This window comes from Anopheles gambiae, chromosome 2, assembly GCF_943734735.2.
Source record: "Anopheles gambiae chromosome 2, idAnoGambNW_F1_1, whole genome shotgun sequence".
Taxonomy (NCBI): Eukaryota; Metazoa; Arthropoda; class Insecta; order Diptera; family Culicidae; genus Anopheles; species Anopheles gambiae.
In genome coordinates this window covers 48,767,337-48,782,996 of record NC_064601.1, presented here as the reverse complement: position 1 = coordinate 48,782,996, position 15,660 = coordinate 48,767,337, and the positions used below count along the sequence as shown (strand labels likewise).

The 15,660-nt window shown below is 41.1% G+C and overlaps 1 protein-coding gene across 3 annotated transcripts; it reads left to right on the top strand.

The window, feature by feature from the left end:
• The first annotated feature begins 476 nt into the window (after window positions 1–476).
• On the top strand, window positions 477–15,638 carry LOC1273930 (beta-alanine transporter). 3 transcript variants are annotated; one of them, XM_003436669.2, is made up of 8 exons: window positions 477–629; window positions 3,762–4,069; window positions 4,159–4,274; window positions 11,070–11,232; window positions 11,322–11,498; window positions 11,638–11,787; window positions 14,577–14,804; window positions 14,886–15,638. In XM_003436669.2, exons 2-8 carry the CDS (start codon window positions 3,837–3,839, stop codon window positions 15,583–15,585), a joined length of 1,767 nt encoding a protein of 588 aa, XP_003436717.2. In that variant the 5' UTR covers window positions 477–629; window positions 3,762–3,836; the 3' UTR covers window positions 15,586–15,638. The 3 variants fall into 3 exon arrangements, with proteins under 3 accessions (XP_003436717.2, XP_061496566.1, XP_003436715.2); XM_061640582.1 differs by having other exon boundaries at window positions 531–914; XM_003436667.2 differs by having other exon boundaries at window positions 619–760.
• The last annotated feature ends 22 nt before the right edge of the window (window positions 15,639–15,660 follow it).

The following is a 15,660-nucleotide window of genomic DNA, read 5'->3' as shown; positions in this document are numbered from 1 at the left end:
TGTTTGAGTTTCCGTCTGCAGCAATAATCTTCCGGCTTGTGGTCTTGATTGCTCTCTTAAGCCCTTGGAACAAACGTACAGCAACAAAAAAGCGACGTATAAAACAATTCACCTGCACGGGCTTGTTCACCGGGTGTGATTTGATAAGGAAGAGTGTCTGATTACAATAAAGTACTCATTCTTACACCACCCCAGCGAATGCGTGCCTGTTCCTTATTAGAGTGTGCAATTGCACAAGATCAAAAAGGGATCATTCATCGACATGGAATCTGGCCAGCAGCAATGCGCAATAGGCGCCGATCACTCTTTGCGCGACACACTGGTAGACCAAACCAGCCTGGTTGCGTTATCAAGTGCCGGTGCAAACTCACCATGACTGAACAAACTACCAAGAGATGAACCCTACGGTGTACTTACACCACACGAAGCGGACTCGCGCTGAAAATCTTAAATCCAATAAAAGATAATGCTGGATGGACGCATGGATTACGGCGCCGGCGGGTGGACATTGTGTACGGCCACGGCCACTTATCAGTTCGGGCGGCATCTCGCGAGCCGACGGTCGGATTCTGCTCGTCAAGTTCGTCCATCCAGCGACAGCATCCAGACTTCCAGAAAGTTTGTGCGAGGTAACGTGAAGTGATTATGGTAGAGCCGGGAGTTTTCCGATCTGTGTTGGCGGAGCCCTGGAGCTCGATTTAGACAGACTGATTGAACAAATTGAAAACCAATTATACGTCAATTAAAGTGCTTTTACCATGTGAGTGGGGTTGGTGAGCGAGTGTGTGTGTGTGATTTAATGTGTGATCGAAAGGATATCAAAGGTGTGCTCTGGTGGCGGTCAAGTGATTTGGTGCTTTATCTTTTGGGTGGTTAAGCTGAGCGGTCGTTTCAGCTTGATTGGCGGTCTACCGGTGAGATGCATACTTGTCACACCGGAAATGGTCATAAATGAAGTAGAAGTCCGACAACTTTAGGGCCAATTTTTTTTTTTTGCTTCACAAAAGCGAGGAGGGTTCTAAAAAGGAATAGAAAAGTGGACAGCTGTGCAGGGATGATGGACAAGTTGAGTGTGATAATCGTACACCTGAAGAGCAGCAGTCAAATGAGCGTGACGAGAAAAGCTTCCCTGAAGTGGAATAATTGAGTATGATTAATATCACTGCCTAGAAGAGTAGACTTCATTTTCCTGATAAGTGTTTTGGCAATGGAGAACATCGAACAGGCTCACAGTTTTGAGCAGCTGGTAGTGGAAATAGCTGGAAATCTCGTTTAATTTAATTTACAACTAGATTGCTTCATGAAATGCTGCGTTATTCCTGTAATAAATTCATCAAAACGCTCTCCAAATCCAACAAGGAACGAAACGTTTTCAAAATGTGCTAAAATTCAAATCCATACTGCATGGAATTGAATAGTACTCAACGTGCTATAGATTCGTATTATTTTCATATACAAAATAGGCACAAGCATTGAAAATAACCCATGAAACTACCAAGCCAATCGGTGCGTCATGTTCAACTACGTGCTTTAGGAAATGGTACAAAGCACACGCTATCACATTTTGAATTGCTGAAACCCTATTGCTCAAATCTATCTCACTATTGTTGCCCAATAGAAACGTGAATGTGGGTTTCAATTTACAATCAATCCAATTCAAGAGCTTTCATACTTTTCCGCGCAAAACATCGTCAATGCAGCACTTTAAATGTATGTGCGTTTCACCGACCATTTGGGATTTCAAAACGCCATCATCATCCCCCAGCGTTGCTTGCTCTATCGCTAATTTCACATAGAATCAACCATTGCTGTCATTGCGCTTATTGCTTACTGTTGCTGATGCATACCCATCATTTACTCGGGAATATGTTATATTTGTTACTGTACGCTATAAAGCTTTCCATCCTGAGAACGATTTTTCTACATCAAAATTAAAATTTTAATCGACAGTGCTACAGTGTGGTTGGGCGGTTAGGGCAAACCAGTCCGCTGTGCTGACGGATGCACGATTACCGGGCACAATCTATTGCCACATCGTGGTTACAGTGCCGTGTATGCCGTTCCAGCCACCGAACCTTTTCGGCATAGGGAAATTAAAATATGAAAATGAAGTCACCCTCACCTGCTTCAGCTGCCGCTCATGCGGGAGAAAAATGTGTCTTCGTTCCGTCGTTCGTTTACTTTTGATACTGCGTGCGGTTTTTTTTCTGTTTGCCCATATGCTTACACTGCCTCGCGACCATCCAACCCAGTAAAGCGTTATTTTTAATTCACTTCCCTTTTTTGTGTGTTGCTGGTTCGAGGGAACGGTCCTCGTGCTTATTTGAAAAATGAAAACGACATGCTAGTGACAGCGTGATTGCGAGCAGTACCGCCAGCAGCAGCAGCAGTAATAAGGATTACACAGTTTTGCCGTTCGCCGTGGTACAGTGGCTGTTTGGCTTCCGAGTCCGTGTGCAATGGGAATGGCGAAAAAGGTTGTTCGGTTAATTGTTTCGGTCGCAAATACGCATTGCGTACACACGCAATAAAACGGGACTAATTTTGGTCGGAAAAACTGGACTGAGACTAAGGGACAAAAACGTGTACAGATTATGTAGATAGGTGGGATGTATTAAACCTGCGAGTTAAAAGGCGCACACGCTTTTGAATATGTGTGGTTAAAAAAATGGTAACTGGCTAGTATAGGGAAGATATATTCTCTTTTATTACATATTTGATATTGGTGCAGAGTTTGGAAGATGTATTGAAATGGTTATTAAAAATGGTTATTTCAAATGAATGAAATGTTACTTAATTGCCTTTCAAATATCAATCTCTAATGTTGATTGTAACGAGTAATGAAACTTCTTTGTAACAGCTGCTTTGGATTAGTATTATAAGATAACTTTATACGTGTACATTTCGTATGATAATTGATTGTACTGTATTGTATTGTATAGTATTGTATATTGTATAATTTATTTCTCCTTTTAAATATGCCTAAATTGTTTTGATTAATTAATTAACACATAAATAACGATAAAATAGTTTTATTTTAGTTTCATGTTTTTGTTAGCAGTTTTATAAAACTCTTATTGCAGTGCTTCTTTACTCATCAATACCAAACTATAATCACAAACGTGATCAATCAATAAAATACTTTCAATTTGATTAAAAATATTTAATAAAAGAGTTGATTAACATTTAAGCCTCTAAATTAAACAAAAAAATATAAATATATTTATTTTGAATGAGCATTTGATTCTCTGGTAGATCTAGTACCTACAAATGGCTTCCAAAAATAGTACAACTTCAGGAACTACTTATTTGTATGTCTTATTTTCACTCTTCAAACTGCTATAGCTGCTCTTCAGTACAACAGCATATTCGAACCATCGTTATAGGCTCAATAGTTAAGCCATATATGTTTAATAATTTCCCGATCGAATTTTCTAATACGAGGAAACGATTGGTCTTTTGAACAAGCCACGTCCCAGAGGGCGGAGCTTCTATTATAAGATAGAGCAATAAATCAATCAATAACATATAATAGAAAGCTTCCAACAAACAAATCAAAAAAGAGACTTTAGTTATTGTAATTTCAATACAATTGTTTGCCAAGTTATGAGATAATTCCTGAAAGAGGATCTCCAAATTCATCGTGTTTCAGAAAATAGAGTGTGTGCCTTAGTTTACAAGCAATGATACGATCTTTTCCCCTTGCCTACCATTTCAAACGTTTGATTTTGATTGTTTATACCAATAATCTTATTTCACAGCATTTGCCGCGTATACTCAGCACGAACTCCAGTGTAAAACACTTCGCCTTGGGAGATTAAAGAAAGAGCACCAGAATGGATACGCCCGACGACAGCTACGACGAAATCATGGCGCAGGCCGGTAACGATGGCAAGTTTCAGAGGCGCTACAATCTGCTCTTCAACTTCGGTGCCATCTGCTTTGCCTCCATGTCGTACATGAGCATAATCCTGGCGCTCAACAAGCCGCCCCACAACTGCTTCGTGCCGGGCATGGAGCAGTACAACATCACCGATGCAAATCTCTGGAAAAACCTCACGTTACCCAGGTAAGGGAGCGGCTGGATTTTCGCCGTTTCATGACCACACTGAATGTGAGCAGATTTTTGACGATTTGTTTACGCCTTTCATCACACAGAGAGACGGATAACCGGGGCCAACTAGGGTACAGCAAGTGTCAGATGTACAACATCACCGAGCAGCATCTGCAGCGTCACTACTCGGAATGGAGCTTTGCAAGCAGCGACATCATCGGTGAGTGTGTAAACTGCAGAACAGATTAGAGAACCGAGGGCTTAGGATTGGAAGCTACTTTCGTTTTATTTTTCCCTTTTTTTATCACAATCCTCATTTACATAAATAGCTCAAACCTTCAAGTGGTCGTTTTAAGTCTGAAAGATTGGTTACGATTTTTCGCAACCCTACCCGGGCAGGGCTTTGTCGAACGAAGGTCAGTGGAAGTAGCAATCGTTATTTTGATTTCGAAATCATATCAAAATGTGATCGCATACCATCTCGTTTACCTTCTCGTCCTCCCCTCTCACGATCGATCATTAGAATAGTAATCTTGGTAACGAAATCCAACAAAAGGCCATCCCACATACCATTTCAACGGCCGTAGCCCTGTAAGGGCCTGTGTGGCAACCCTTCGTGGTTACTTTGCTTTCTTTTTGCTATTGGTTAACCTCTGTGAGGCAAAATTCTTCAAGGGATTCGTTTGCTCAATTTAAAGAGGATTACTTGTGGGTGAACCGAACTATACAGCTACAGCGCTCGAAACGCCCAAGGAAGTCGGGTGGTTTAGTAAGCAAAATGGAAGCATTTGCGGAACGTTAAGAGGAAAAAAATCGTATACCAATTGGCCGAAGGAAGAGCATGGAAAGGCAGGAAAAAATACGATACCGTTACAATAGTCCTTCAAGCCACGTGAGTACCCTCTGCCAAGAGCGGAACCCTGAGAAGGTGCTTGTGGGAAAGATTATTCGAATCGGACGCGTGTTAAACGGTTAAAAAGGCTACAGTACCATAGCCTCCAACCAAACCTTCCTGCCCCGTACATCCTACTACGGGAGAATTGCGTAGGCAAAATGGCAAATCGTGAAGAAGGTTTAATCTTGTGGAAAACTATTTTGCTTATCCCTATCCCCGGTTCAAGCGCGCGTGCCACTATTCTGAACAGGGCGGATTTTGCGGAGACGTTTCAGCAAAGCGACATTGAGCCAATGCTGCGGTCATAGAATGCGGAAGAAAGAAGGAAATATGTAACCGAAGGAAGAAAAAACACAGTTCCGCAACGAAATGATGATCATCGTAGTCGTTGTCGGTTTTCCTTTCTTTCTCTTGGGAATTTTATGTGAATAGAAAACATATCCTTTTACAGTGCATTTCCGACATCATTGTAATGGTCATTTATGGACGGCTTAGGTTAATGGAATGTGCTGTTTTCCTCTTTCGTTTGTGTCGTTTCATTTCGGGTTCATTCCATAAGGAACTCGTCCATCGTCCAGATGGTGGCTCAAATGATATTCAAAGAAATAGTGACCCTTTTTGAATGAATTTGCCACCGCACCAAGAAAAAAAAACCCACCACAACCACCGATTGAGTCCCATTCGATGATGAAGAGAATTGCTTTGATGTGAACCGGTGGATCAAAGCTGACCGCAGGCAAAGCCAACCCAGCACGAAGCTTTTGAGCGAAAATGGCTTAAAATTATTTTATTTTATTTTATTTCAATGTGTTTTTGTGCAACATTCTCCAGGGCCCAAATCTCAGAAGATTACTTCGGTGTGCGGTTGTGATTTAAACGCTGCAACTTGGGTAGATACATAACCCATCCCGCGGAAGTCTGTAGAAGCAACATTACTCCGCCCGGAAGATTATGGGGTAAAGTTACAATCGTGTTTTTTAATCTCGACTGAACACTTTGTGTGCTTTTCAAAATCAGATTGAAGCAAAAGCTGTATAAGACGATTACACTAACGTGGTAAAAACGATTAATACTTTCCCTGCTTCTTAGAAAGGGGCTGGGAGAAAAACTATCACATAACAGTAGCACGAGCACTGGGACAAACTCCGTTACCGTTGAGCGTGTCAAGAAGTTTTGCAAACAGTTTTTACTTCTTTTCCAAAACCAAACAATCTACCCACTGGAGACGACCCTGGGATGAGGAAATTATTGAATGTGAAATGTGTCGAAGGGTATGCTTTTCCTGGGCGTGCAATAAAAAATATGCATGAGGCAACACACAAGTTACACCAAACATTCAAAAACACACACAAATCACGATATCGAGAGTGAGAGAAACTTTTACTTTTCTTATCCAGTACAATCAGAAGGCTTTTGGAGAAATTTGTAGTATGGTGAAATGAATAATGTAGACTCGTTTTTAGGATGATATCATTACAGCTTTAGGGCAAACAAAGAAAAGTGGCATTGCTTGCGGATAATAGATACAGACTCAAGAAAAGATGAAACACAAATCAAAGTTTACAACCATCTCATAATATTAGATGCATTTTGTGTAACAAATTAAATAGTGCAGTGTTACAATTATCCTATTTTCAGCATTGTTTCAAAATTTTTCAAAAGCATTGTCTTTTCTTTAAAAATTTAATTCAAGTTTAAACAAATGGCTCGAACAATGTTTTATTATTTCTCGAAGACTCGACAAATATGTGCATCGTTCTGCATAGTTTGTTAAGGTCGATGCTTCACAGAAGACGGAGCACAGGAAAAAGCTTAAAAATAAACGATCAAACTTTGCTGAGGTTGTTGTACCCTTTCTCCCCCTGTAAAAGATTGCAACCAACAATAGCATGCGCATGTAATGCCCAACCTCTCCACTTATTGTAGTTTGCATAAGACGAACACATTAAAAAAAAACTCCAAGCGAAAAAGTAACAACAAGGTAACAAACAATGCAAAAGCGCGACCTTAAGCGGTTTAAGCAATAATGCCCACGGTACACCCCACGAAACTCAAAGAACGTCATAGAACGAAGTGCAAAAAAAAAGGGTTTCTCCATGCTTGTTTTACCCTCCCAGTGCAAGTTCTTAAATTGTTCTGAAATAATCAGAGTGTTGCCCATGGCAGGACATCAATTGTGAAATGATAACGAGGGAAGACAACGAATTCTGCATCGTTTGGTGTTGGCTGCGCTACTTGTTTCCCAAAATGGTTTCCCTTTTTAGCAGAAGACACGGCTTGAAGACAGACATTCTTTGCATAATCCATAACGGAGCTCAAACGATCGTACATACAGCAATCGATGCATGGGAAAACCCCACACGAAAGCTCACGGTCGGTACGAGTGGAGGGAAAGAATGAAACATCTCGAGTGACTCGAGTACTGTTGAAAGTAAGTTTGCGTAAGCGAGAGGGATTTTCGCTTGTTCGCGGGTCTGTGTCGAAGGACGGTTTCACGTTCCATTAGTACAAGCGGGTGGTTGGTGTGCGGAGAGAAATAGAGGAGTATCATTTAATGAAAATATTTGTTAAATATCATTTGTCTATTTATAACGTAGCACATGCCGTTTACGTTACCAATTGTTGTCCGTTTCGGTGCTTATCTATGCATATGATTGGTTGATGTAAGTTACAACAATTATGCTTCACTTGTACGAAATTTTCAACTTATTATTTGAAGCATCAATAGTTCATTAATAATCATTTTGCTGTATAAAGATTTCATGCATATATTGAAGTTACTACCCAAACTGTATAAATTTTTCCATAAATAATTCTCAAATAACTACTAGTACAAATGTAACATCCTATACCAATGGATCCTTTTACATTACTGTTGGAATGAAATGAAACACAAAAAATCGGAATGTAAAATATCATAAAAAGTTAAACACCCCCAATCCACCTTGCAGATGCTTCAAGAGGAAAAAAAATGCCTTCACTTCTCAGATCAAGGCAACAGAAAACGAAATATAAATGAACGTAGACTTGAAGTTGAATCGCAGATTCCTTGCTCCACTCTAGACAGCCTCTTTGTTGTCTGAGAACCGTTACACAAGGACCCACGAACCTGGTGGTATTCATTCCTTTTTTTAAAGTATTGTAAACTTTTCACTCTGCTTGCCTTTAAAAAGGGAAAAAACGCCAACGTGCTTGCACTCGAACCGAGACGCATGGCATGTGTTTTTTGTGTGTTTTTTTGGCCTTCACCGAGGCAAAGATGTTGCTAAATTTAGTGTTTCGCCCTGACTTGTATACGGCAAGCACGAAAGAGAAACCTCTAGCAGCGTCGAAATTTCCGTTTGTGTTTTTCTGTGTGTCTGTGTGTGAGCAAAATCAGAAAACCAATGAACTGGACTGCAGCGGATCCAGAAGCACACCAATCGAGAGGTACTATTCTGTTAGTAGTTCACAGCGCACCTAATGCAGTCGCGGAAAGGAAATTACGATGGGATTTATTTTACAGCAGTACTATATCCCCATGCAGGCAGATTAAATTCATTCACTTAACATGCACGGGCTGAAGCGCACAAAACGGTGAATGTTTCCATGGTAGATAGGTAGTTGTAAAGTAACTTCGTGGGTAGTGTAATTCAATATATGGGTGTTGACACATTAATACATGCTAATAAAAAGGAAATTTTAATACATGTTCAATGAAATTTTTGTGATACAATTAATTTTACACAATTAATGTTTAAACAATTAATGGATTTTTTGCAATAATTTACTGTAAAAAGTGTGGGATTAGCAAATTGCACAGAAATATGAGAAACATTACACAAGCACTACCTTCCATAACATTGTCAATTTTTTTTAAAGAATTACGATACACAACACGTGGGAATAATTATACAATTGTGCGAGACTTTCTGAGTCTCACGTTGCAATTTGATTTGACAAACAAAGCGATTTTTAATCAATTTGGAAGCAATGTCTCAAGTCAACCAAACAAGTCTCTAATAAGCTTTTATAATACCGATTTTTTTCCGATCGTGTAGAGTGATATTTTTTGATGATTTCCCGTTTGAATCAGATGATCAATTTAATTTACCGCTCTTGATTTCGTATGCAAGCAATTTAATAATAAGCAATTTCCTCTTCTGTTGGTTTGATCAGTGGCGGATTCAGGGAGTGGGGGCGGTGCTATAAGCAGTAAAAGAAATGGAGGTCTTTTTGAAGGTTTGACCCCTTCATCCATGAGGCCCCTATCGAGCAAAGAGACCCTCTATGAAACTACTCATTGCACTGTTATATATGCTGTTGTATATTGGATGGATGTTGTCAATAGCGAAAATGTGTCATACCCTATATTAGCCCTTAGTCCTTAAAAATATTATATTAGTCCTTAAAAATAACCAGCCATACCTATATTCAAGAGTATGGAGCTTTGAAGTGAAGTTTCTATAGTTCATTTATTACGATTTGATTATTTATATTTAATAGATTTATTTATTGCGATTAGATTATTTCTAACATAAACAGACTAAACAAATTAGGTTTTTAAAGAAATGACTTAGAAAGAAACTATAAACAAATACTTTGTTAATAGCTAGCAAATCCCTGTATGCGTCATTTCACTTACGGCTAATTTGCTGATATTTCTGAAAGCTTTGGTTTTCTTAACAGTTTAAAAGAAATATTAAATATGAGTTAGAATTATACAGGTCCTGGAAAATCTGGTCGTAGCAAGAAGCAAGAAGCAAAAAGGAAGGAATTAAAGAAAAGGGAGGAAAGAAACAGAGACATGGAAGGAACGAACAATGTTTAAGCAATCCTCAATCAATCGATTAATAAATAATGATAAAAACTCATTCGAAAGACACGAGATAAAATCCCTTCAGAAGGCTCATGAACTGTTTTATACTGAACTGTTATAAGTAATTTTTTATAACATCGTATTTACATCATTTTTGTTGGTTTCGTTACAAGCAAAACCTACTGGAAGTTATTCGAATCAATCGAAATTAGGCTTTTCACTACTCCGGTTTTTGACATGCTATACCTCCATGTGATTAGCAGTTCTCTTATGCCAGCCATTTTCCGCTTCTAGTCCCATTCTTCTTGGATCACACTTCTTCACATTTGCAAGTAAAAACACAACACTTTTCGACATTCCGTTCGAAGAATTTCACATTTCAACGCGTGCCAAACGTGTCGAGAGCAAATAGAATCCCCAACACATGCGTTTGGCCAAACAGTAGCTTTCTTTGAAAGATGATATTATTCTACCACTTACGGTAAAATCGTTTCCCAAAAGCTACCCCACTCATCGGCGAGGCTTCAGTCCGCCACAGCCACGGCAAACACTAAACGGCATCATTTTGGCAAGTGAAATTCCCGGATTTAATAGCCAGAAAATTTCCATTTTCTCAAAACACACTCTCAATGTTCAATAAACTCGCGCTGGGCGGTGGCAACGTTTTTCTAACTGTTTTTTCTACTTTCCATTCTTTTCTGGGCTTTTTATGATATGAAAGCGCTGCAATGCTGGTTGCGTGAATTTAGTCGATCATCAGCGGAACTGGCAGTGAACGGTGAAATTAGCGTTTTGTGTGGGCAGGAAACAGCCGCGGTGTAATCGATTGGAAAATACCGGTCTATGTGTACGCACAGCTGTGCAGGGTGAAGCAGGGGATACAAGTTGTTGAAAAAATGTTTTTTTTTTGCTCATGAATGTACAGGATTTGTTGGAATATGTTTAAAAATACTTTTATACTTTAGAGTGTAAGTACATTGAGTGGAATAGCTTCTTGATAGTAACGTACAATCACTGCTAAATACTTCTGTAATCCATGAAAACAGCACGATAAAACGAAAATTGCTTTATAATTTTGTTGAAGTATCTTTATGAACTAACAGAGTTCATAGTTCGAACTCATAATTTATACATCGAATGAAGTTTGATAATGCTTTGTATAAACCGAAAGTGAAGTACTAAATTGTTCATTGTTTCCATTAAAACATTCAACTGTCATAAAACGTTCGCCAACCCTTTGGCGATGCACGCGACACCAAATTCACCAACCCTTTTAATTTCTCTGTCGCTTTTTTATCGATGCACCTATCACACAATTACAGACTGCGCCTATGGCTACGAGTACGATCGAACGTACTACGACCGGACGCCCATCACCGAGTACGATTGGATCTGCGACAAGGGCTTCCGGGAGACGAACATTTTCATCTACAACCGATTGGGCGAACTTTTCGGCACAGTCATCTTTGGCCATCTCGGCGACACGTAAGCACACCACCCGCTGCCGCCGTCCCCTGCGCAGTTTGTCAGTTGATACAGCTAACGATTTCCCCCATTCACCCCTGTTCACCCAGATTAGGCCGCCGGCCGGTGTTCTACCTGAGCATACTGATCATTACGGTTGGCCGGCTGGTTTCGATGTTTACCGCCGCCTACTACGTCGTGTTTTGCATCGCGGCCGTCGTCGGCAGCCTGACGGCACACTCCATCTTCCAGGCACCTTTGATCATCGCCATGGAGATATCGAAGAGGTAACGGCCGCACCCCACGGCAATTGACAAACAGTGGCGCCCCGATCGGGCGCCCGTAGTGGACACCGACAAATTGAACACCCGACACCGTTGAAATGAGGATTTACCGCTTTTTTGTGTTGTTTTGCATGGTTTGCAGTGAACGACGCGGCCACATTTCGATGATGCAGTGCATCGGCTGGACGACCGGGCTGTGCATTCTGCCGATGGTGTTCTGGGCCACCAAGGACTGGTTCTGGGCGCTGCTGATTGTAACGATGCCGATCGTGCTGTTCATGTTCATACCGAGGTAAGTCGCAGGTTCGCTCACAGTCGGCCGGTGTGCCATGGAGCTACCCCAACTACCGCTGTAGCGGTGCAATCATCTCTTCCCGTGCCCAAACCTACTATCTGCACTTTGTCCGAAAGTGTGTCAAACGCATGTCATCGGCTAAGTTCATTTAAGCGTAATTCTGCGAAGAAATTTACTCGTTTTTGCATGAACCAGTTGGACATTTTTTGCTTCTGCTGCGGGCAATCAGTGCACTGCAGTTTGCCGAACTTCGGAAGACGGTTGTTTAGTGGTGGGGTTTGCAACGGTCCTGCGTCATTTACGACTCACGCACGACACAGCGTCGTACTATTTGTAAAAGCACCGTTTTATGCAACTCGCTTGTGCATACCAGTTCCTGCAGCGCTTTATACTCTCCGGAATATATGACAAAAAAATCAGGGAAATGCATTCTTTGCTCCACCGGAAGCAGCCGTGCATAGTTCCGTTTCGGTTCCGGGAGGGAACTAGGCAACTAAGGTTGGATGCTTCAAGCAAGGGGAAAGCATTCCATCAACGTAACTTTTTCCCGAAAGCGCTTGTTTCGTTCGCAAATGTGTATATGCCAGCCGGCGCCAGAAGGCATCTTGATTGAAAATGCAACAATGTTGTCGCGCACGGTGCAGGGAAATAAAACTTTTTAATTTGTGCTCGTGCATGCACGATGCAAAGCACCAGGCGCCCGGACTTGCCGCCCGCTAACTTGTTGGCACACACAGCACCGTGAGTGAAAACAGCTGGCCCGAGTGAACCGTTTATGAGCAGTGGCTGCGATGAAATGGCGCTTTAAAGTTGTGATGTTTGACAGGATGGGTGCTGATGCAGATAGCTTTTAATGTTTTTTTTTTTCAAACGTTTGTATTTCCTTGTTTCGCAGAAAAACGAGCATTACAAGCTGGAGGGAATCATGTTTGAACACAATAACACAAATAGCGAGTTAAGTTGTAAATTAAATCGTTTATCACTCAACTGTTGACTCTGTCAAAATGGTGATCATGAAAACGAATTGCTTTTCCATATAAATTCTGTTGTGCTATACAAACAAAACGAAACTACCTATTAAGTGAAAATGAGTTGAATTATGTTTCCCAGAAACTCGAATATTGATTGCTTCCTATTTGTGTGTGTAATTAGTCGGCTTTTGACTTCGTGACATCTGCAATAGACTTCTATTCTCTGATATATTATGCATGAAAATTCGTGAAATTGCTGCCTAGGGGTTCAACACAATATTATTTTAATATTTTGGATACGACATACTAGTAAAATATATGCATATTTCACCCTGTGGACATTTCCGTTTTATCCTGCATGTACATTTCAGGCAGCAATGCAGCGTTTTTAAACTATTTATCCTGAAATTTGTTGATACATGTTTTATATTTTAATGACGGATTGGCAAAATTATGCTTTATAGACTAGCATTGGAAAGACAGTAAAATTTTATTTTTTTTCTAAATATTTTGGAATATATACCTGTTGCGACGTTGGCAACAGGCTCCTTCTATGTTCCGATAGTTTATTAAACGTGAACTAAACAAACGTTGTTTAAGCGGTATTGATTTTTTTTATTTTATTTCGACACAGAAAAATCACTCGTTCGGGGTTCAGTGAAAGAGTGTCCCATTTACCTTATCCACGTTCGGGAGATTGCGGGCATTCGGGAGTAAACGACAATCAATCCATAATGCTTCCCTCATTACACCATATCTGTAGCGCCGTTTGCAGCTTAACGATAAAGGCCGCACTACACGTACTAATCGAACGTTAATTTTACTTAACAATCCACTTAAGATCTATCCATTTTTTGGCTGGCAATACTCATTCGGACGACGTAAACCCTCAATTGAGCACTATCATTTCTATTCGAGACTTGTGACGTATGAATCGGACTTAGTGAAGAATGAAAGCGGCCTAAAATATGTTTGGTAGAAAAAATTCTTAATCGAAAAAATCTTATTCGCAAAAGTCTTGGTCGCAAAATTGAACAATTTTAATTAATTTAACTTAAATTAACTTAACTTCAAAATATTAATCAGTTAGATCGGTATAGATCAGTTAAACTACACGCAAAAAGCATTATTTTACATCTAGTTAACTAGAAAATTCAGATTTCATACTTCACAAGGCCCGAATAGTAATAACAGTCTCCAATTGAGGGTTTACTTCACCCGAATGAGTATTTAGGGCGACTGATAACGCTTTATGATGCCGAATTGGCTAGGTAAATCCTGTAAATAAAAAAAAAAAAAGATTTTACAGTGCCCTATGGAGTTCCACCCCTAATCAACGGAATCCAACAGTTTATTCATAAACTGTTGATATAAACACAATCATTCAAACGATGATCAACCAGAATTCGAAGCTTTCGTGTAATTGTTATTGGATGAAATGTTGTTTCTGTTTGGCTTTAAAAACAAAATATCCCTTTGTAAAAAAAACTGATATAGATCTCTAATCAAACGATATGCATGTGGTAGTGAAATTCTGAGGTTCGAAAACGATGTATGAAGATGATTCAACTAAAATTGAATAATAGTCAGTTTACATTCACATTACGTATCCGGAAGACCAATAACAAGTGACTATATTGGAATAAATTATTCCAAAAATATTGTCATAGGATTAAAGTTATGACTCATCGTAGAAGACGCCCTGATAGGAAACAATCTTATTTCAAATATGTTATCAAATTCCGTAAAATCTAAAATAACCAACCCCATCTTACAATACTTACCAGACATGTCCATCCTTACTCATCTCAACAGCTACACAATAGAGTCACCCCGATGGCTTGCAACACGCGGAAACTACCGCGAGGCAATGGTGCAGTTCCGCAAAATTGCAACCATCAACGGCATCCGGGAGCTGGCGTTCGATGAGCGTGTGCTGGAAAAGCGTCTAGCCAACCATCGAACCGACAAGGTGTACGGACTCGCCTCCCTGTTCAACGGCTGGCGGATGGCGAAAAATACGATGCTAGTTATCCTGTGCTGGTAATACGCCTCCACCGACAATACTTGTCGCTCCGTTCGATGTTCTTCTAAATGCCACTCTCTCTCTCTCTCTTCCTTTAGGACGGTGTGCAGCGTGACGTACTTTACGCTGGTGCTGCTGAGCTCACGCATGGATGGCAACCCGTTCCTTAACTTCATGTACCAGGGGCTGATCGAGGTGCCGGCAGCCTTTGCGGGACAGCGTGCGGCCGACCGCTTTGGACGGCGAGCAACGAACGCGATGGCTCTGTGCTGTGCCACCGCGGTCTGCCTCGTACTGGTGCTGATTGTGCGCGATCCGGCCAACGAAATGGCGGCCACGGTACTGACCACGTTCGTCAAGTTTTGCATCAGCATCACGTTCTTCGGCGTTAACCTGCAGTCGATCGAGATCTATCCGACCTGTCTGCGGCAAACGGGCATGGCGGTCGGTACGATCGCGGCCACCATCTTTGGCATCGTTGGCCCGTACGTGGTTCACCTCGGTACCGAGTACGACGTGCGCTACCCGTTCCTGGTGATGGGACTTTCGTCCGCCGTCGGCATACTGGCGGCCCTCTTCCTGCCGGAAACGCTGCACCAATCGCTACCGAACACGATCGAGGAGGCGCAAAAGTTTGGCAAAAATCAACGCTTCTGGTCGCTACCGAAAGCACCGCAGGTTACTCGGGAGGCGGATAGTAACACCGACAAGCGGCACGACGGTTCCGATGCAAAGCCGGAGGAATCGATTCGGCTGACAGTACCCGTCGAAGCGGAGGAGGCTGTTGGAAGAAAATAAAAACACGCGCACCCGGGGTTTGTTCCATTTTCAGCGAGCAAAATCAATCAGAATGTGCGTTTTCTTTCCTTCGTT

What these genes read in the sequence shown, in the direction of transcription:
- LOC1273930 (XM_003436669.2), top strand. Translation starts at nt 3,837, where the DNA reads ATGGATACGCCCGACGACAGCTACGACGAAATCATGGCGCAGGCCGGT. An exon ending in GCCATGGAGATATCGAAGAG is followed by an intron (nt 11,499 to 11,637) that starts GTAACGGCCGCA and finishes CATGGTTTGCAG; the next exon opens with TGAACGACGCGGCCACATTT. An exon ending in ATGCTAGTTATCCTGTGCTG is followed by an intron (nt 14,805 to 14,885) that starts GTAATACGCCTC and finishes CTCTTCCTTTAG; the next exon opens with GACGGTGTGCAGCGTGACGT.